The 22169-nt window shown below is 37.0% G+C and overlaps 1 protein-coding gene across 1 annotated transcript; it reads right to left on the minus strand.

Moving 5' to 3' along the window:
- Positions 1–17837: 17837 nt before the first annotated feature.
- On the minus strand, positions 17838–18782 carry LOC112832892 (olfactory receptor 4K13). Its single transcript, XM_025883736.2, has one exon. It carries the CDS (start codon positions 18774–18776, stop codon positions 17838–17840), a length of 939 nt encoding a protein of 312 aa, XP_025739521.1. The 5' UTR covers positions 18777–18782.
- Between the last annotated feature and the right edge of the window lie 3387 nt (positions 18783–22169).

Genomic DNA, 22169 nt, shown 5'->3' on the forward strand with positions numbered 1-22169 from the left:
GTAACCTATATGCATCAACGTCATTTGTTTTTGATATACAGTTATTATTTAGGTACAAATATACTATGTAAAGCCAAGAATTGTTGAGAAGCTTCTGACAACAAACAGAGTCAATGTTTGATTTGGAGTTAGGAAAAGATTTCCTAAACATGATGATTAATATTATGTGTCAATTTGGGGGAATGTTGTTGAATGAAATTACCACTGAAATTGATGAACTCTGAGTAAAACAGATTTCCCTCCATGAGGTGGGTGGGCTTTCCCCAATCAGCTGAAAGCCTGAAGAGCAGAAAAAGACCAGCCTTCCCAAGCAAGAAAGAACTCTACGGCAGACTGTCTTTGGATTTCATCTGCACCATCAACCCTCCTGGGACTCCAGCCTTCCAGTCCACATCATAGATTTAGATTCTGAACTTGCCAGCTTCTGAAAAACACATGAGCCATTACTTGTAATAAATCTCTCCCTCTTTCCCTCTCTCTCTCATTCCTTCTCTCTCTGTCTCTTTATCTCTGTCACTGTCTACATCTCTGTCTCTCTCCCCTTCTCTTACCCGAAAACCCTGACCGATACCATAAAAATAAAGTCAGTAATAGAAGAATTCAGAAAGCAAAATATACAAAAATAAGTAAAATTTAAAAAAAAATCTTTGTATTTTAGGAAGCATCCCAATAGAATTTAAATCCAACTACAAACTTGTTAACTCTATTTCCCAATCTTGTGACCCCCAAAGTCACTACATAGAGTTGTGTAGACTTTAAATGCTCAAGTCCTATTGGCCAGAGGGTCCATGGGGGCCGACATCCTCTGTGCTCCCACCCAGCCAACAAACAATATATCCTAACCAGGCCTGGGTTTTTCCCTTGGAAGCACTTTTTTTCTAATCCATACAAAGTTCCAGTGTGGTTATTTTAGCCCCGATGACAAAGCCCTAATATCTTCAACATAGAAAAAGTATTTATAAATCAATAAGTGAGAGAAACTTGAAGAGAAAGAAGAGGAAAGAACTTCAGAAAATTATTTTTTAAAAGGAAGAGGACTAATAGGCCAATAAACATTAAAATTGACCTCAATAAACAAAACTTAACAAGGCATACCTTTATTCACATATCAGATTTGGAATAAATACATCAAACTCATGGTCAGGTCTAATGAAAATGGATAATTTCACAATAAAAATAACAATATAAATTTAAATAACACTTGATATCTCTAGTGCTGATCTATGCCAGCACTATGTCAAGTTGATTCGTTCAATTAATAATCACAAAAGCCTTGAGAGAAACACCATCATTACCAGTTTATAAATGAGGAGACTGAGGCCAATGTGTTTGGACACACACACTGTCAGTAGCAGAGTTGATGTTCTAACCCAGGTGTGTGGGCACCAGAATCCATATTCTTAAACTGTGTAAGGCCACCTCCCTCACTGTTAAGAAGAATATAAATCAGTACAATTTTTGGACAGACACTTGGGTAATATAAATCAGGCTCCCTGAAAAATGCTGATAGACCTTCACCTAGTATTTCTATGATAAAAGATGTCTATTATAGAGTTGGATTAATATATCAAAAATATAACAATTTCATTTTGCCACAATACATAAAATGAATTAAAGATCAGTGTGATAGAATATAATAACAAGAAAAATAATATTTTCAATACATATTTCAACATATTAAGAAAAGTTCATGGTGTTTTGTTTTTTAAAAAAAACAAAACAAGTTATACATGTAGTATACATTCCCTGATGCATTGGTGAATGAAACTGACAATTGTCTCCCTCACGGTACTTACATTCTCACAGAAAATGCAGACACATAAACACAAACAAAATGGTAATTTACAATAAGTCTAAGGAAAAATCAAGCAAGGTCAGAGATAGTGGGAATGCCAGAGTTTTCATTTTAAATAGGATGTTAAGAATAGGCCTCACTGAGAAGGTGACTTTTGACCAAAGACTTAAAGGTGGATATGGGAGCATCCATGTGTACATCTGGGGAAAGCAAAACACAGAGAGAACAGCCAGTGCGGAGGCACTTAGGTGGCTCCTGCCTGACAATGTTCAAACAACCCCTGTGACTAAAGTGGAATAAGGTGGAAAGTGGCTGGGATGATAAGCAATTGTGGGTGGTGCATAAATCCTAAAGGGCCTTGTAAGACACTACCAGTACACGGCCTTCTCTTCTGAGTGAAGTGGTGAGTGTGAGTTTTGAGTAGAGGACGGGCATTAGAACGGCTCTACCTGCTCCTGTTGGAAGAGACAAGGATGGAAGCTAGGAGGCCAGATAAGCAGCAAGTTCACTAATTCAGGCCAGCTGTGATGATGGCTCATTCCACAAATGTATATTGGAAGTGAGAAATAGTCAGACTCCAGATATATTTTGAAATTGCAGCCAATAGGATTTCCTGAAAATTATTTTTTTCAAGTTTTTATTTAAATTCCAGTTACTTGGAGAGAGTCCCAGATGACAGGGGAGTAGGAGATCTTAATTTCGTCTGGTCCCAGGAATTCAGCTAGATAGCTATCAAACCATCCTGAACACCTGCTAACTCAACTGGAGATGGAAGAAAAGAATAGCAGCAACTCTGCTAATAGAAAAGCAACTACTTTCTGCAAGGTAGGAGGTGTGGAGAAGTGAATCCGAGATGATTTATGGAAAGATAAACCACAGGGGGAGGGAGCCTCTGTCAGCCAGCTACCAGCAAGTGATATAGCAATGGAGCACAAAATTGGAACTTTTAGAAGTCTGCTTCAGTGAGGGACGTTGCTCAGGCTCCTAAGCAGGGGTGGAACCCTAGCTGCAACAGTGTGGTCTCAGAATCCTCAGGGTCTCAGGAAGATCAGGGGTGCCTGAGTGCAGCAGAGCTCCTAGGCATTGGACAGAGAAGCCAGCTGCAAAGAGTGAGCCCAGGAGTGGGCTCTCAGATTAGGGTTGCCATAAACCAGGAACCAAGGCACTGCTCTCTGAGTACGGGCCCAACAAGTGGCAGAACTGACTAGAAGCCCCTTTCTCCCCTGGAAGGAGAGGCACAGGAGTGCACCACAGGAATCTGCAGGGTTTAGAGACTTGAAATGGGGTTGTGTGCCTGAGATAGAAATGCTAAGTCACAGACCAGGTGAGCACAGAATGTGGACAGAGACCAGGGAGACAAGAGTGAATGACTGCTTTTCCCTGAGGGTGCACTAAAGAGTGGGGCCCTGAGCTTTCAGTTCTGGGGACAGAGATTGGGAGGCTGCCATTTTCATTCTCATCCTCTAAAGCTGCGCAGAAAACCTTCAGGGAACAAAAGCCACAAGGAACAAACTGGAGCAGATTACTTAGCCCGGCCCCCTGGCAAGGACAGTGCAATTCCGCCTGGGGCAAAGACTCTTGAGAATCACTGCAACAGCCCCCCCGCCCCCCGAAGATCAGCAAGAGCATCCAGCCAAGACCAAATTTACAAATCGAGAACTGCCAAACTCCAGGGCCAGGGGAATAATATAGCACATAGAATTCATTGCTCTTTTCCCATGATTCTTTAGTCTTTCAACCTTAACGTTTTAAAATTTTTTTTCTTTCCTTTTTCAACCAATTTCTTATTTTATCAACTCCTTTTTTAAATCTTCCTTATTTTTAATTTTTACACTTATACTCTATCCCTTCATTGTAATTAATCTTATTTTTGTATATATATAAATTTTTCTTTCTTTACAATTTTGTGATGCAGTTTCTACTTACGGACCGAAATACCCCCCAAATCAAGTGTATGGCTCTGTTTTCTATTCAACTGTCTGATTATATTCTCTTTTTTGTTTTTGTTGTTTTTCATCTATTCTTCCCTGGACAGAATGACAAGATGGAAAACCCCCCTTCAAAAAAGAGAACAAGAGGCAGTACTGACTGCCAGGGACCTAATCAGTATGGATATAAGTAAGATGTTCAGAATAATGAGTATAAGATACTAGCTTATACTCATGTATAGCTGTTCAGAATAATGAGTATAAAGATACTAGCTGGGCTTCTAACTTGGGGAGGGAAACAAGCATCAAAATCCAGGAGGCACAGAGAACCCCCCTCAATATCAATAAAAATAGGTCAACACCCTGACATATAATAGCAAAACTTACAAATCTCAGAGACAAAGAGAAAATCCTGAAAGCAACTGGGGACAAGTGGTTGGTAACCTACAGGGGTAGAAACATTAGATTGGCAGCAGACCTATCCACAGAGACCTGGAAGGCCTGTCATGATATATTTAGGGTTCTAAATGAGAAAAATATGCAGTCAAGAATACTTTATACATCTAGGCTGTCATTCAAAATAAGAGGAGAGATAGAAAGCTTCCAGGACAAACGGAAACTAAAAGAATTTGTAATCACTAAATCAACCCTACAAGAAATATTAAAGGGTATCCTGGAAGTGAAGAGAGAACCCAAAAGTAACATAGACCAGAAAGGAACAGAGACAATACACAGAAACAGTGATTTTACAGGCAATACAATGGCACCAAATTCACATCTTTTAAGAGTTACTCTGAATATAAAAGGGCTAAGTGTTCCAATAAAAAAAACACAGGGTATCAGATTGGATAAAAAACAAGACCCTTTGATATGCTGTCTACAAGAGACTCATTTTAGACCTAAAGACACCTTCAGACTGAAAGTGAGGGTGTGGAGAGCCATTTATAATGCTAATGGACATCAGAAGAAAGCTGGGATAGCCATCCTTATTTCAGACAAATTAGATTTTAAACCAAAGACTGTAGTAAACTATGAAGAGGGACACTATATCATACTTAAGGGTCTATCCAACAAGAAGATCTAACAATTATAAATATTTATGCTTCTAACTTGGGAGCAGCCAATTATATAAACCAATTAATAAAACTAAAGAAACACATTGATAATAATACAATAATAGTAGGGGACTTTAATACCCGACGGATGCTTAGACTGATCATCTAAGCGGAAGATCAACAACGAAACAGGGCTTTGAATGACACAGTGGACCACATGGATTTCAAAGGCATATAAAGAGCATTCCATCCTAAATCAACAGAATACACATTCTTGAGGGCACATGGAGCATTCTCCAGAAGAGATCACACAGTGGGTCACAAATCAGGTGTCAACCACTACCAAAAGTTTGGGATTATTCCATGCCTATTTTCAGATCATAATGCCTTGAAATTGGAACACAATCACAACAGGAAATTTGGAAGGAACTCAAATACTTGGAGGTTAAAGAGCATCCTAATACAGAATGAATGGGTCCACCAGGATATTAAAGAAGATTTAAAAAAAATAATGGAAACAATTGAAATTGAAAACATAACTGTTCAAAACATTTGGGATGCAGCAAAGGCAGTCCTAAGAGGGAAGTTCATAGCAATACGAGCCTTTCTCAAGAAACCAGAAGTCTCAAATACACAACCTAACCTTACACCCAAGGAGCATTAGAAAGAACAGCAAATAGAGCCTAAGCCAACTAGTAGAAGAGAAATAATAAAGATTAGAGCATAAATCAATGAAATAGAAACCAAAAGAACAGTACAACAGGTCAATGAAACTAAAGCTGGTTCTTTAAAAGAATAATAAAATCAATAAACCCCAAGCCAGACTTTTCAAAATGAAAAGAGAAAGGACCCAAATTAATAAAAATCATGAATGAAGAAGGAGAGATCATGACCAACACCAAAGAAATACAAACAATTATAAGAACATATTATGAGCAAATATATGCCAACAAATTAGGCCATCTGGAAGAAATGGATGCATTCCTAGAAAAGTATAAATGGCCAGAACTGAAACAGGAAGAAATAAAAAACCTGAACAGACCCAAACCAGCAAGGAAATTGAAGCAGTAATCAAAAATCTCCCAACAAGAGCCCAGGGCCAGGTGGCTTCCCAGGGGAATTCTACGAAACATTTAAGAACTACTACCTATTCTTCTGAACCTGTTTCAAGAAAATAGAAATGGAAGGAAAACTTGCAAACTCATTCTATGAGGCCAGCATTACCTTGATCCCAAAGCCAGAACAAGACCCCACAAAAATGGAGAATCACAGACCAATATCCCTGATGAACATGGATGCCAAAATTTTCACCAAGATACTAGCCAATAGGATCCAACAGTACGTTAAAAGGATTATTCACCATGACCAAGTGGGATTTATTCCTGGGCTGCAAGGGTGGTTCAACATTTGCAAATCAATCAACGTGGTACATTACATTAATAAAAGAAAGGGCAAGAAATATATAATCCTCTCAATTGATGCAGAAAAAGCATTTGACAAAGTACAACAGTACTTTGTCAGTTTTAATTAAAACTTTTAATTAAAAAGTATAGTTTTAATTAAAACTCTCCAAAGTGCAGGGATAGAGGGAACATACCTCAACATCATAAAAGCCATCTATGAAAAGCCCATAGCAAATATCATTTGCTATGATCAGGAACACAACAGGGATGCCCACTCTCACTACTGTTATTCAACATGGTACTAGAAGTCCTAGCCTCAGCAGTCAGACAACAAAAAAGAAATAAAAGGCATTCAACTTGGCAAAAAAGAAGTCAAACTTTCACTCTTCACAGATGACATGATACTTTATGTGGAAAACCCAAAGACTCCACCCCAAAATTGCTAGAACTCAGACAGTAATTTAGTGAAGTGGCAGGATATAAAATCAATGCACAAAAATCAGTTGCATTTCTATACACTGACAATGAGACTGAAGAAAGAGAAATTAAGGAATTGATCCCATTTATAATTGCACCAAAAACCATAAGATATCTAAGAATAAACCTAACCAAAGAAGAAAAGGATCTGTACTCTATTGAATACTCATAAAAGAAATTGAGGAATACACAATGAAATGGAAAAATGTTCCATGATCATGGATTGGAAATACAATTATGGTTAAAATGTCTATGCTACCCAGAGCAATCTACACATTCAATGCAATCCCTATCAAAATACAATCGACATTTTTCACAGACCTGGAACAAACAATCCTAAAATTTGTATGGAAACAGAAAAGACCCCAAATATCCAGAGGAATATTAAGAAAGAAAGTCAAAGTTGGTGGGATCACAATGCCAGACGTTAAGCTCTGTTACAAAGCTGCACTCATCAAGACAGTATGGTACTGGCACAAAAACGGACACATAGATCAATGGAACAGAATAGAGAACCCAGAAATGGACCCTCAACTCTATGGTCAACTAATCTTCAACAAAGCAAGAAAGAATATCCAATAGAAAGGAGACAGTCTTTTCAACGAATGGTGCTGGGAAAATTGGACAGCCATATGTAGTAGAATGAAGTGGACCCTTTTCTTACACCATACAGAAAGATAAAGTCAAAATGGAGGAAAAACTAAATGTGAGACAAGAATCTATCTAAATCCTAGAGGAAAACAAAGGCAGCAACCTCTTTGACCTTGGTCGCAGCAAATTCTTGCTAGACACATCTCCAAAGGCAAGGGAAACAAAAGCAAAAATGAACCTTTGGGACTTCATCAAGATAAAACCTCCTGCAAAGCAAAGAAAACAGTCAACGAAGGTAAAAGGCAACCTACAGAATGGGAGAAGATATTTACAAATGACATATCAGATAAAGGGCGAGTATCCAAGATCTATAAAAACTTCTCAAACTCAATACCAAAAGAACAAATACTCCAGTCAAGAAATGGGCAGAAGACATGAATAGACATTTCTCAAAAGAAGATAGACAAATGGCCACCAGACACACAAAAAATTATGCAACATCACTTAGCATCAGGGAAATACAAATCAAAACCTCAATGAGATACCACCTTACACCAGTCAGAATGGCTAAAATTAATAAATCAGGAAACAACAAATGTTGACTAGTATGTGGAGAAAGGGGAACCCTTTTACACTGTTGGTGGGTATGCAAGCTAGTGCAGCCACTCTGGAAAACAGTATGGAGGTTCCTCAAGAAGTTAAAAATAGAGCTACTCTATGACCCAACAATTGCACTACTAGGTATTTAGCCCAAAGAAAAGAATGTAGTGATCCAAAAGGGCACCTGCACCCCAATGTTCATAGCAGCAATGTCCACAATAGCCATTGACAGATGAATGGATAAAGAAGATGTGATATATACAATGGAATATTACTCAGCCATCAGAAAGGATGAATTCCTACCATTTACATTGACATGGATGGAACTGGAGGGTATTATGCTGAGCGAAATAAGTCAATTAGAGAAAGACAGTTATCATATGGTTTCACTCATATGTGGAATACAAGAAACAGGGCAGAGGATTATAGGGTAAGGGAGAGAAAACTGAATGGGAAGTCATCAGAGAGGGAAACAAACCATGAGAGACTCTTAACTATAGGAAAAAAACTGAGGGTTGCTGGAGGGGAGAAGGGTAGGGGGATGGGGTAATTAGGTGATGGGCATTAAGGAGGGTACGTGTTGTGATGAGCACTGGGTGTTAAACGCAACTGATTAATTATTGAACTCTACATATGAAAATAATGATGTACTACATGTTGGCTAATAAAAAAAAGTTTTGTCTGTTGTATTAGTTTCCTAGGGTTACCATAACAAATTACAACAAATGATACAGTTTAAAACTACAAAAATTTATTCTTTCACATTCTGTATGCAGAAGTATGAAATCAAGGTGTCAGCAGGGTATGCTCCCTCAGGAAGCTCTAGGGAAGAATCCTTCCTTGGCTCCTCCAGCTTCTGACAGCCCCAAATGTTTCTTGGTTTTTCCTGCATAACTCTAAACTCTGCCTATCTGTGTCTTCATGTGACTTTTTCTCTGTGTATCTGTATGTCCTTTTCTGTCTCTTAAGGGCACTCTCACTGCATTTAAGGACCACCCTCATCCAGTCAAATCTCATTTAGATCCTTACCTTAATTAGCACTGCGAATACCCTCACCAAATAAAATCACATTCTGAAGTTTCAAGTAGACATAAATTTTGGGGGACACTATTCTACACACAATGAGGCCAGACACTTGTCTCCTGGGCTGTTTTCGAGGCATAGCAGAGTTATTATTTTATTAATCGCTTTGTTAACTTAGCATCACATTCTGTTTTGTTCCCTACCTAATTATGATTTATGCATCTCTTAACCTCATGCACCATCAATCATTAACTTTGCCTTTTTTACCCCTATTCTCTGTTTACTCACTGATTGTAGAAACACTGATTGTTGCAAGCACTGTTCTTTACACTGCCCCACCCCATCCTCTTCAAGGTTTTAAGAAACCCATTACCCTCCTCTCATGTATTTAAGCTGTTCCTAGGCTCAACAGGGCAAAAAGCTTTGGGAATGATCCTGGGCCTTCTCATTGGGCTGCCCTTCTGATAATAAAGCTGTCTTTGCTTCAGAACCAAGGTCTCAGACACTGGCTTAATGCAAATTGTGTGCACTGACAAGTCTGAGTTCGCTAACAAATTTGGTGAGCTAGCCAGGAGGCTCATGCCTGAGGAAGGCAAGTGTTGGTTGGCCACAGGGGTGACTTCGTGGGAATTTTCCACAGTTGCTTGGGTCACCAGTGAATCCAAGGAAATTCCCTTGGCTGCCCTCCAGACCTACCCTGGCCTCTTCTCAAGGCCAAGCCTCAATTAAAGGAACAACTCCTTCCATGAGCTCTGGGAGAACTTCTGTTGTTGAAGGGTGAGTTTGTGTGCATACAATCAGCAACTGCATTTCCTCTCTTAGGAATCTTTCCTAAGAAGACCTTTAAAGACTAATGATGTACTGTAAGAAAATAGTTCTTAACATAAATACATTTTATGCCATTTAATTAAAGGAAGAACATGAACAAATAAAAAAAAAGACCTTTAAAGAAGGGCTCTCACATTTTGCAAGATAAAATAGTCGTATAACCATCCTGAATTTCTTTTGTTGATGGATCATTTGCTTTTGTTTTTCTCCCATGGCACTCATATTGTTAGTCCTGTCTGTCTTGTCTGTCTGTCTTACCTGTATATAGGAAACACCAATTCAATCTAGAACGTAGCGCTTTGGGTTGCATTATGAAAATCTGGTCTTCTTTTAGTTATGCTTCTATGAACAAAAAGAAAAAATGATATTCTTTTGTAATGTAGCTTGGCCACAATAAAATTGGAACAGTGTTTTTGCAAAAGTAGCAATACTGTTCCAGAAACAATTCAAAGTCCTTCAACCTCTCTGGGAACAACTTCTCGAAATCATTCCCCCATTCCTAAGACTGAAGAAAGAAAAGGAAGGAGAACAGAGGCCTTTTAAAAGTACAAACAGATAGAAAAACACCCTTGCTCAAAATCTAGCCCATAGGGTGCCTGGGTAGCTCAGTCGGTTAAGCATCTGACACTTGATCTCAGGTCAGGTCTTGACCTTAAGGTCGTGGGTTCAAGCTCTACATAAAAAAAAAAAAATCTAGCTCACAATTTCCACAAGGTTATTTATCAAGGATAAATACAAATCTTTACTGTAAAGTCTTTTGTTTGTGTCTCCTAATATGGCATTAACTACCTCTGGATGGTATTACTAATGTTAATTATAAAAGAGCCCTATTTAGTTGAAGACAAGCACTTATTAGAATGGAGCATCCTAACACTCAAAGATAGAAACTAATTCAAATGCTTCCCTGGTTCATATAATCTGGGATAATCTCTGTTAAATTAAAGCTTGAGTTTGTTGGTTTAATGAAAATGGACATGTCTTTTGGAGTTATGGTTTTTATGAGTCTTGTTTGAAACATTGCTCTTTCTCTACTATTTGCTCTTCCAGATTTAAGAAAACTTGTTCTCCTAAGAGATCTATGACTTACAGAGATTTGATAAAATATGCCTTTGTGAACAAATTGATTTTTTCTTCCTACCTTGAACATTCCAGAAATCAGAAACTCATAGTCAGTATTCTTTCTTTTATGACAATTATACTTATTTCCATAAATTCAATAAGATCTGTTCTCCCTGTAACAAAACATTATTGGAAACATTGGTTATTTTATGAAGGCTTTGACTAGAATGCCATATTTGAGAGAGACATGCATAACCTCAGATATGACCAGACAGCTTTAAGGAACTAAGGTTGACTTTATAGTGCCAATGAAGCCCCTTGGAAATGTAAGCCTGGTGGTGTCTTCCTTATGGAGTTCCCAGGAGCCTTACCAGGAGAGTAGAGAATGTTATTTGCTAGTAGATGCAGGAAGCTCAGGATATTTGGGGGACCTTGAGAAGAGAGAAAATAACCCAAGTCTACAGGTATTGCAGACAAATCAAATGGCAAGTATTTGACTTGGCTTCTGGCCTCAAAAGATTATTAGAAGTTCAATCTGATATTCCTTATGAATAGATCTAGCAAAGCAGATTTAAAAGAATCTATGTGGCTGATCACTATTCTTGTTGTGCTTATGTAAGTAATTAGGCCAAGTTTGTTAAAACTGGATTTATTTTTTGTTTCAGAGGTACAGGTCTGTGATTCAACAGTCTCACACAATTCACAGAGCTCACCATAGCCCCCCCCCAAAAAAACTGGACTTATTTTGCAAACAAATTGGTCTTAATCTAGTACCTTCAATAAAAATGAGGGTAAATTTAGAGAGAAAAATTATATTCCAATAACACAACTTTATGCATGTTAAATTCTAATTCTGATTGTCTTTGCATGTTTGTTGTTTGCCTATACAACTGACTAGATCCTAAATTCTCCTGGTTTCTTCGAATATCTGTCTATGACTCTCCCAGCTAAGGTTTCCCATTTTTTCCCATTCTTTTACCTTGAACAAACCTGGGTTTCACCTACTTGCTCCAAACAATCCTGCCAGGGCAGAGGCTTTAGGGCCAACAGAGAAGGTGCTATCCTGTGACCCCAATCAAGATATAAATGCAGGAGGACTCCCCAGACTTCAAAAGTACTGAGAATTTATGTTGGTAGTAATAAAAACAGGAGTACCAGACAAAAGAATCTAAATAAGTTTCAACAAGTTAATCAGATGTGTCAAGAAGACTCCTCATCTTTTCTTGAATGATTCCAACAAGCATATCATCAATATGCTGATATTGATCCTGAAGCACCTGAAAACTTAAAAGTGATAAATATGACTCTTATTAGCAAAGTGCCCCAGATATTCAAAGGAAACTACAAAAAGTAGAGGTAGCTTTAGAGATGGTTACCCGGGCATTGGTAGGGAATGCTTTTAAGTTTTCTACTAAATGGGATCAAGTCCAGAAAACAGAGAAACAAACAAAGAAGTCAAAATAAGACAGCATGCTACTCTGCTAGCTGCTGCCACCTCGGGAAAGTCTCCCAGAGAATAACATTCAAAAGCAAGGTCCAAGCCCCGTGCCCAGACACTCCAGAATATTTCTGAGGGCATGTTTTCCACTTCCACTCCCCTGGCTATCGCTCTTTGCACCTTATTAGCAGGAAGCAGCCAGAGCAGTCATTATCCCTATTCCCCATGATTGAGGAATTATTAAATAAGAATGGCGATTTGAGGCAGGTCCTTGGTTTCTGGACCTGTTTTGAAAGCATAAGCAGAACTACAGTTGTATTAGTTGCATTATTAACTTGGCTCTATGTTCTGTTTTGTTCCCTACTTAATTGTGGTTTATGCGCCTCTTAACATCATGCATGATCAATCATTAGCTTTGCCTTTTTTACCACTACTCCCTGTTTACCCACTGATTGTAGAAACTTATGGGGGCTGGACAGTAACAACTGTCTTGACATATCTGATCATACCAGGTCCCGATAAAATCACATTGTCCAGAAGAATGTTTACCTCCACATTGTTTCAAGGACACCCCACCAACTTTTCAAGAAACCCATTACCTTCCTCTCATGTATATAAGCTGTGCCTAGGCCCAACAGGGCAAGGCAGCTTTGAGAATGATTCCCTGTCTTCTCCTTGGGCTGCCTTCTCATTAATAAAGCTTTCTTTCCTTCAAAACCAGTGTCTCAGAATTTGACTTACAGCACATTGGGAGCAGGACAAGTTTGAGTTTGGTAAAGACTACACCACTATTTAGACTTTCTGTGGGCAGAAATATAAACCATTTACTATTTTGAGTTTGCCTTTTTTCAATCAACACTATTTATAAATTTCATCCTCTTTATTATATGCCGTCATATTTAAAATCGAATTCCTTTGAGTGACTCTTAGAGTTGAAAGTTTCTACATCACTCTTCGATTCAAGTATATGAGAGCAATAAATTAGCCTTTGCATTATTTGTCCATGGAGTCAGCATCCCAGCCCTCTGTTATATTTTAAACAATTTCTGGATTTGGAAAGGAGGTAATTTACAAATGTGTTTCCAGAATTTGGTTAATACTGTTAGAGGTAGCATAGAATTATAAAGATATGCACAGCTTCTAAAAACAGACTAGTTGGAATCTGGTCCTTTCCCCTCTAGCTGTGGAAAGTTAGATACGTTATGAAAGCCTTCTGCCTCCATTTCTTCATACAGAAAACGGGGATGAAAAGAGCACCTCACTTATAAGACTGAGAAACTCAAAGCCTTCCCTAGACAGTCTAATTATTTACTTAATTAATTTTTCAAATACTGTCTTTTAGATACAGACAGAAGAATTGCTTTTGGCCACTCTCTCTTTAGTAGCCTCAAACAAGTCCTACTTTCCTTTATACACACCAACTATCTGACCAATTATGCTCAAAGTAAAATCATTTGGCAGAACAATTCTGAGCAAAGGGTTCAGCCTTGCAAATTCAAATGATGAGATGTATATATATTTCTAGTTATTTTTGAAATTTGGAAGGATCATCCATATTTTTAGGGAAGTTAAAGACAACTAAGTCTTGTAAATTTATGGCAGGCAATACATTTAAAAATCATGAACCACGATTTTGACACACATAATTTCTAGGTACTAGTCTGCCTTGCCTTTTTCAGAATACTCTAACTCCTAATGGTGACTTAATGAGTTGTGATGTCCCCTGGAATTCTAGACTTAGCTGATGGGTACTAGTGGATGGGAAGCCCTTAAAATAACATTAAAATTTGTCCGTGAAAAATGGCTATTTTGGGTAATGCTGAGATGGTAATCAGCTTGACTGCCTCTTTGGAAGGTATAGGCTGCATTTCGATAACCTATTGGGGGACTGCAAAGACTCCAGACCATTCTTATAAATCCTCCTTCCTAATTCTTGGTTTTTGTTAAAACATGAAAGAGAAACACAGGAGATTGCAGCCACTAGGTGGCAAGCAAGCTGCTTGTAAACTTCTTCCAGCCTTTGCTTAGTTTTAACACCCAACTTTAGATTTCATTTTCTTAGATTTCTTCTACAGTTATAAAAGATTTACCTCAACCCATTGGAAATGTTCATAATCTTGCCAATGAAATTAACAAATTTTTCCATGTCAAATAAGCCAAGTGTGATTGGTAGTTGTTATCCTCCCAAATATGTGTCATTTTTATAAAAATGTGTAAAATACTCACCATATTGTAGAAACATATTAAAATTAGTAATTCTCTTTATTAGTGCACAGATGTGTCAGACCTTCTATGACATATATCTATTTTGTTCTTTAGTATCCAGGAAAAATTTCAAAACGGTATTAAGTCCTAGACATGTCATGAGCTAAAATATGAAATAAGATGTTGAAAAATAACAGGAGAACATAAGATTTTCATAGTCGAAACATTATATTCTAAGCCTGAAAAACTGACTAAAAATTTCAATGAATTACAGTGTTCAGATCAGTGACTAATTTCAAGTAAATATATATATATAAATATATCTCTTTCCTTCATTACAGAAATATCAAAATGTTATGAGTAAAAATGACCTCATAAAAATTAAAATAAAATTAAATAATTCATAAGTTTAATAGTTTCAGTATTTAATGAAGAAAGCTATAAAACATTACTGGGGGATCCAAAAGAAGGCCTGAATAAGTGCAGAATTTTAGGTTCTAGGATTAAAAAGACCAATATTGTCAATATCATATTTCTCCCATATCAATGTATAAAATTAATGCATATATAATTACTTAGTATTCATGTTATTTGATAAAAACATTCTAGTTAATATCAATGAATAACTGAACTGGTTTCAAGACAATTTGAGGAAGAATAGCAATGAGGATAATTAATAGATATTAAAATGTAACATAGATTTATAATGATAAACACAACTTGCTATTGAATGAATCTCAAAGGCATTATGCTGAGTGAAAGAAACCATGCTCAAAAGGCTACTTACTCTACACAGCAAAGAAAACAATAAACAAGCTAAAGGGCAACTTGTGAAATGGGAGAGGATATTTGCAAATGACATGACTGTTAAAGAGTTAGTATCCAAAATATATAAAGAACTTATACAATTCAACAATAAAAATCCCCAAATAATCCAATTACAAAAAGGGCAGAATAGAGGTGCCTGGGTGGCTCAGTCGTTAAGTGTCTGCCTTCGGCTCGGGTCATGGTCCCAGGGTCCTGGGATCGAGCCCTGAGTCAGGGAAGCCTGCTTCTCCCTCTCCCACTCCCCCTGTTTGTGTTCCCTCTCTTGCTGTGTCTCTCTCTGTCAAATAAATAAAAATACAATTTAAAAAAAAAGGCAGAATAGACATTTTCCCAAAGAAGACAGCCAGGTGGCAACAGACACATGAAAAGATGCTCAATATCACTCATCATCAGGAGAATGCAAATCAAAACTACAGAGATACCACCTCACACCTGTCGGAATGGCTAAAATTAACAACACAAGAAATAATAGGTGCATGTGAGGATGTAGAGAAAGGGGAATCCTCTTGCACTGTTTGTGGGAATGCAAACTAATGCAGCTACTCTGGAAAACAGTATGGAGGTTCCTCAAATAATCAAAAATAGAACTACCCTATGATCCAGCAATCGCACTACTACTTATTTACCCAGAGAATACAAAATTACTTAATACACTATTTATATCACCATTATCTACAATAGCCAAATTATGTAAACAGTCCAAGTGTCCATTGACTGTTGAATGGATAGGACGAAGGAGATATATTATATCTTTCTCTATATATATATAATGGAATATTATTCAGCCATAAAAAAGAATCAAATGTCACCATTGGCAATGACATGAATGGAGATAGAGAGTATTATGCTAAGCAAAATAAGTCAGTCAGAGAAAGACAAATACCATGATTTCACTCATATGTGGAATTTAAGAAACAAAACAAATGAGCAAAGGGCAAAAAAAGAGAAAGAGAAGCAAACCAAGAAACAGATTATTATCTTATAGAGAACAAACTGATGGTTACTAGGGGGGAGGTGAGGGGATGGGTTAAATAGTGATAGGGATTGTGGAGGGCACTTGTGGTGGTGAGTACTGGGTGTTATATGGAAGTGCTGAATCACTGTTTTACACCTGGAACTAATACACTGTATGTTAACTAACTGGAATTTAAAGAAAAACTTTTTTAAAAGGTTACTTACTATATGATTTATTTATGTGACAGTCTAGGAAAGGCAAACTAGTATAAATAACAGATCACTTTTTTCAGGGCCAGAAGACAGGAGCGAGAGAGGTGGACCACAAAGGAGCACAGGGGAATTTGAGGGTTGATGAAATTCTCCTATATTCTCATTGTGATAGTTACATGACTCTGCATTTTTCAATACTCACAGAATTCTACACTAAACAGTGATTCTTGGGGTACCCGTGTGGCTCAGTCAGCTAAATGTCCGACTCTTGATTTCAGCTCAGGTCATGATCTCAGGGTCATGAGATAGAGCCTGCATCAGGCTTGCACTGGATGTGGAGCCTGTTAAAGTTTCTCTCTCTCCCTCTCTCTCTGCCCCTCCCCATTCACACCTGCACGCACTCTCTCTCCCTCAAAAAAATAAGTAAACAATAAAGAAAGTGATTATTTTCTATTTGTAAACTGTATTTTGAAAATGAAAATAAAAGCTTGATACTGCTACTAAGAATTGATTGCAGACTTTTCAGGAGTATTGATCACCTCTTACGCCCCTGTGGGCTCTGAAGCAATTTACCCATGGATTCAGAAAAAAAGGAAGAGACAAATATTAGTGTTATTACTGATAAAGTTGTGTTGGACTTTCAACCATGTAATATAATACTGTCCATGCCACAACATGTTTACAAATTTAGTTCACTCTTTTCATCCAAGGACTATAAGCTTCCTGAAAGCCTGGATATACCTCCTGGCACATTGTGGTCTCACAAAATATGTGAAGCATGGTTGGAGGTGCTGTATCTGGGGCAAAAGAGTAACTAAAAGTTAATACACATCATCTAGGGATCATCTACAAAATGTGTTTTTCTAGCACCAAATAGTACCAGGCACTCAGCTACATGGCTATGTGAGGCATCATCTGTGTGCATTTTCTATATATAGATTCCCAATATTAACTATAACTATAATAGCAGCAGTAATAACTACAAGCATAATAGAAGTAGTAATAATAATTGTGAAGATTAAAAACATGTCAAAATAATAAAAGAAACATATAAAGAAGTTTTGTAGATAAAGAGAATTTATTCATTTTTTCAAATTTGCATAAGAAGTAGTGAAGAAAGGATTTAAATGCATGTCTTCCAGACTGTACATGTCATGTGTTTAATCACTGACAGTGACAAGAAAAGGGGTTTGCTCTTTTTTTATTATTATTATGTTATGTTAATCACCATACATTACATCATTAGTTTTTCATGTAGAGTTCCATGATTCATTGTTTGCGTATAACACCCAGTGCTCCATGCAGAACGTGCCCTCTTTAATACAAGGGATTTGCTCTTTAAAAGTTATACCTACTGCTTCCTTATACAGAACTTGAAATAGCTTAAAAGTTCATTCCTTAAAATGTCCACACAAGAGATTATTTCTTCAGAAGCATCATCTACAAAGTGTGTTTTGAATTTATATGTCGAGTCCTTATCTTCTTCATGGCTGCTTTTACTTCTTGATTCCTTACTGTATAAATAATAGGATTTAAGAGAGGAGTGAAAATTGTGTAAAACACAGAGAGAATTTTATCGACAGAATATCTGCTGAAGGGCCATACATAGATAAAGACACATGGGGCAAAGAAGAGAGTCACAACTGTGATGTGTGCTGACAGAGTGGAGAAGGCCTTGGCCAAACCACTGGCAGCACGGTGCCTGACTGAGTATATGATGACCGTGTAGGAGACAAGCAAGAGGAGGAAGCAGACCAGGGACAGAAGGCCACTGTCAGCAATGACCAGCAATTGTAGCAGGTAGGTGTCCTTGCAGGCAAGTTTGATCACAAGGGGAAGGTCACAGAAAAAGCTGTCTACCACATTGGGACCACAGAAGGGCAAATTCAACATGAAAGCCATCTGACTAGATGAGTGCACAAACCCAACTGTATAGGAGGATAACAGCAGCCAAATGAGGACTCGTGGACTCATGATGGTCATGTAATGGAGGGGTTTGCATATGGCAACATACCTGTCTATTGCCATGGCTACAAGCAACATCATCTCACTCCCACCTAGGAGGTGCATGAAGAACATCTGAGAATAACATCCCCACCAAGAGATGGTCTTCTGTTTTCGGAGGAAATCCACAATCATCTTAGGGGTAGCAAAAGAAGCCAGGCTCATATCAATACAAGAGAGATTGATAAGCAGAAAATACATTGGTGTGTGAAGGCGTGAGTCAAAGATCACGGTGACCAAGACGAGGAGGTTTCCTAACACTATCCCAGCATAGACCATAGAGAATCCTAGGAAGAATAGAATCTGAAGAGTCTGAGATTTGGAAAGTCCCAGCAGAATGAACTCAGACACCACCGAATGGTTTGCGCTTTCCATGTTGTCAACTTTATCCTATCATAATCAAAATGAATGACAGTTGTGGGCAGACAAGTTGTGGTTACAGAAAGGATGGTTCATGCTGGTGTTTAATTTTGATACTTAGACTGGTACCTGAACTTAAAGCACCTCCCACTTTTGGGGGGTGATTTTGTTAGTCATTGATTTCTGAAATGTTCCAGAGAAGTGTACCAAATAGCAAGGAGAATTCAGAATATACATTTCTGAAAGACAAAAATAAAAACAGCACATGAAATCACCATTGTACTGTGAACTTGGAATCCAAAGACCTCAATACGACACCTAGCTGAGCTACTCATTGGGGGCAACATAGGACAAGTATCTCCTTACCAGGGTTAAGTTTCCTCCTCAGTAAAATAATATTAAAACAATCAGACGACATGATATTGAATGCCTCTTTGTGCTATAAAGATGTTCATAAGTATGATAATGATTGTGGTGGGTTCTACATTCACAGAATAATATCGTTTCTTAACCTGGAAATGATAAATGTAGAAAATACAGCAAGGATTCTAAAGACCCATATTTTGAAAGAGATTCTGGTAAAGAACTATTAATTAAACCTTAAATTATGTCTTACTTGTAAGTTTTTGGGTCCTGAGAAATGTATTGCCTCTTCCCTGCTCCATTCTTGCATGAAACCCTCCGAGCTCATGCTAGTATCAGTGATGGTCATTGCACACTTTGTAAGAGTGAAACCATATAATTATATATATGACATATATTATTATATATATTAACCACGTAAAAATTATTCACTCAACATTTAACATCATTCACATCAAACGACTCTTCTAGGATTTTAAGTAGAAAGTACCAAGGATGCACAGGTCCACAGAGAAATGGAACTGAATTTATTTCATTTTCAGTTGGTATTCATTCATTTACTTGTTGATGGCTATAAAAAGGATTGCTGTTTGGACTGTGCATTTTTATTTATCACAAGCTTCAAAATGACAAAATGAGGTGGCTTGAGGTAACTGATTTATATGGATAATAGAAATACAGTTCTTTCAGTACAGTCATCTAAATTTATGGTATAACTTTCCTATTAGCCCATGCTTATAACAACACTGGTTTTACTGGTTTTGCTCTAAAAAATTATTTTCATCATTAATGGTTTCTCAATTATCTAGAGTCTTATAAAGCTCCTTCAGTAAATAAAGTATAGCCTTCCTTTTGTGTCGTTATTTCTCACCAGAATGGAGAAAATACTTCCAGGGGAATGTGCCTCATGTGAATCCTGGGAATAGCCTTGCATCTCCTTATTCTGTAATCCCATCAATTTCCTGCAATTTACGTTCCCAATCATCAGAAACAGAAGGAAGAAGCATCATGATGCTGTACGCTCTGTTTCTCTGAGACACCCCATGGGTACATTTATCCAACAGAGGATGTATTTTTTCCCCCATATACACATATCCTCAAGTCGATTTCCTACTCTGAGAACCTTGGATTGATGCAAAGTGCTAAGTCTTATTTTGTATGTAAAGTTATTCCTTTCTGTGTCTAGAAAGGTTATATCTCCTTTCAGTTTTATGGATAATCCTTTAAAGACTCATACTAATGTTTTTTGAAATCTCATTTTTGAAACTGCATTTCAAGAGAACAGGACACATTCTAGCATCTGGAATACTGTATGACTACCCAAATATCTATTGAAGGAGTGAATGAATGAATGAAATATATAATGAATATTCAGGATCTAGGTTAAAAACAGTGTTAAAGCAAAATCCATGTAAATTAGGAACTTCAAGCATATTTTTAACTGTCAAATTGAATGTGAGCATTTTTAAACAGAAACAGAATAACTATTCTAAAATTAGAAGTATGTATTTTTCCCTAATTTGCTTTAGAAAAAGATCAAAGTAGCTTATACTAATGGAAAAGAAAACATGCCACACATAGTAGGATGATAACTCTTAACAGTTTGTTGCCTGGATAGCCTTTGAGAAAAGTAATATACACATTAGCACAGTGTGTGTGTGTGGGGGGGGATATTAGTATATATTTACATTTATATGCTATTTATTAAGACAACAGTGTTCAATACTATTTAATGAGAGAATGGTGTTCATATGCATAGTTATTTTCCTTGGGTTTGTCAATACGATAAAAATATATTCCTATGAACACACGAAAATCTACAGCATTTTACAACTATATAGAATTCAGTATTGATGATGCACAATGTAATTACCCACAAATACAGTTTTCTTTAAGGAATTGAACATTACTCATGAAATTCTGTTTTCATCCTATTATTGTCTTCTTTAAAAACCTACAATTAAATAACTCCATCATCAATCCCCAAGTTCGCCAAGGCCTTCACAGTCAGCCTCTCAACCACTCTAAATATCCAATACTGTTTTCTAATAGTGCAAAAATACAACTTCTGTTTTGGTAAAAACAAATTCATGGTTTTCTGCATTCCCCATCCATTTTTTATTATCTCTGCATGTTTTCTTCTTTTTAGGTAGACAAATTCCTCTGTCTATATAACCATATTCTTAGGGACACTTTGAGGCTTCTCTTCTAAATAATAAAACTTTCCCTAGTGCAAAACCCATAACAATTTCCACTATACTTATGGTCCATTTCATGTGCTCTACCATTTACTTATTCTCTAGGTATACCATGTCCATTAGGTATTAATATTCTGAAATTGAAGTAACAGTAGAACAAGAGCTAGGCAAATCTGTTCTAATCTGAGTTCTCTCATTTCTAGTGTTGTGATTCTTCTTTCCCCAGATCATTTTTAAGCTCCTTGAAAATAGACAAATTACTCATATTCTCCATAGTACATGTTATAAAGGCCATCAATAGAGATGTTGATGAGGTGAGTGAAAACAGATATTTAACAAGAAAAACTTAAGACTTATGTCTCATTAATCAGCCCATTTTGTTGATATTCTCAAAGAGTGATCCCTTGCTTATTTGGGCAGAATGGACAATATTTTTCCCTTTCTTTCAATGGGTTAGCCTTACACAATTTCCTCAATTTTATATAATCTAATCATGAATTAAGAGCTTCAAAAATATTGATGCTATTATTGGACTCTGCTCAACTTCTAGAAATCTTAAATATGTAAAAGTACTTAACCTGTAGCCTCACACACACTCCTTTCATCACTATTTATAATTAAGAAATATCGAAACTCTCTAAATAGCTAGTTTATTCAGTCCCTGTGTAAAGACCTGCTATGCATCATTATGCAATACACCGAGGATATTTATGGGCTAATTTTAATCAATTAAAAGGAAAGGTTAATTGATCTATATAGAACATTTTAAGTGATATATATTAATGAGGCAGGAAAATTTTCATAATATATTGTTAAATAGAAATAACCCAAATATGAAATTATTTAC

This window comes from Callorhinus ursinus, unplaced genomic scaffold, assembly GCF_003265705.2.
Source record: "Callorhinus ursinus isolate GAN/ISIS: 27379988/994484 unplaced genomic scaffold, GSC_fseal_2.0 scaffold25, whole genome shotgun sequence".
Lineage (NCBI taxonomy): Eukaryota > Metazoa > Chordata > Mammalia > Carnivora > Otariidae > Callorhinus > Callorhinus ursinus.

Excerpts from the sequence above, each read along its gene's own strand:
- LOC112832892 (XM_025883736.2), bottom strand. The coding sequence starts at position 18,776 with ATGGAAAGCGCAAACCATTCGGTGGTGTCTGAGTTCATTCTGCTGGGA.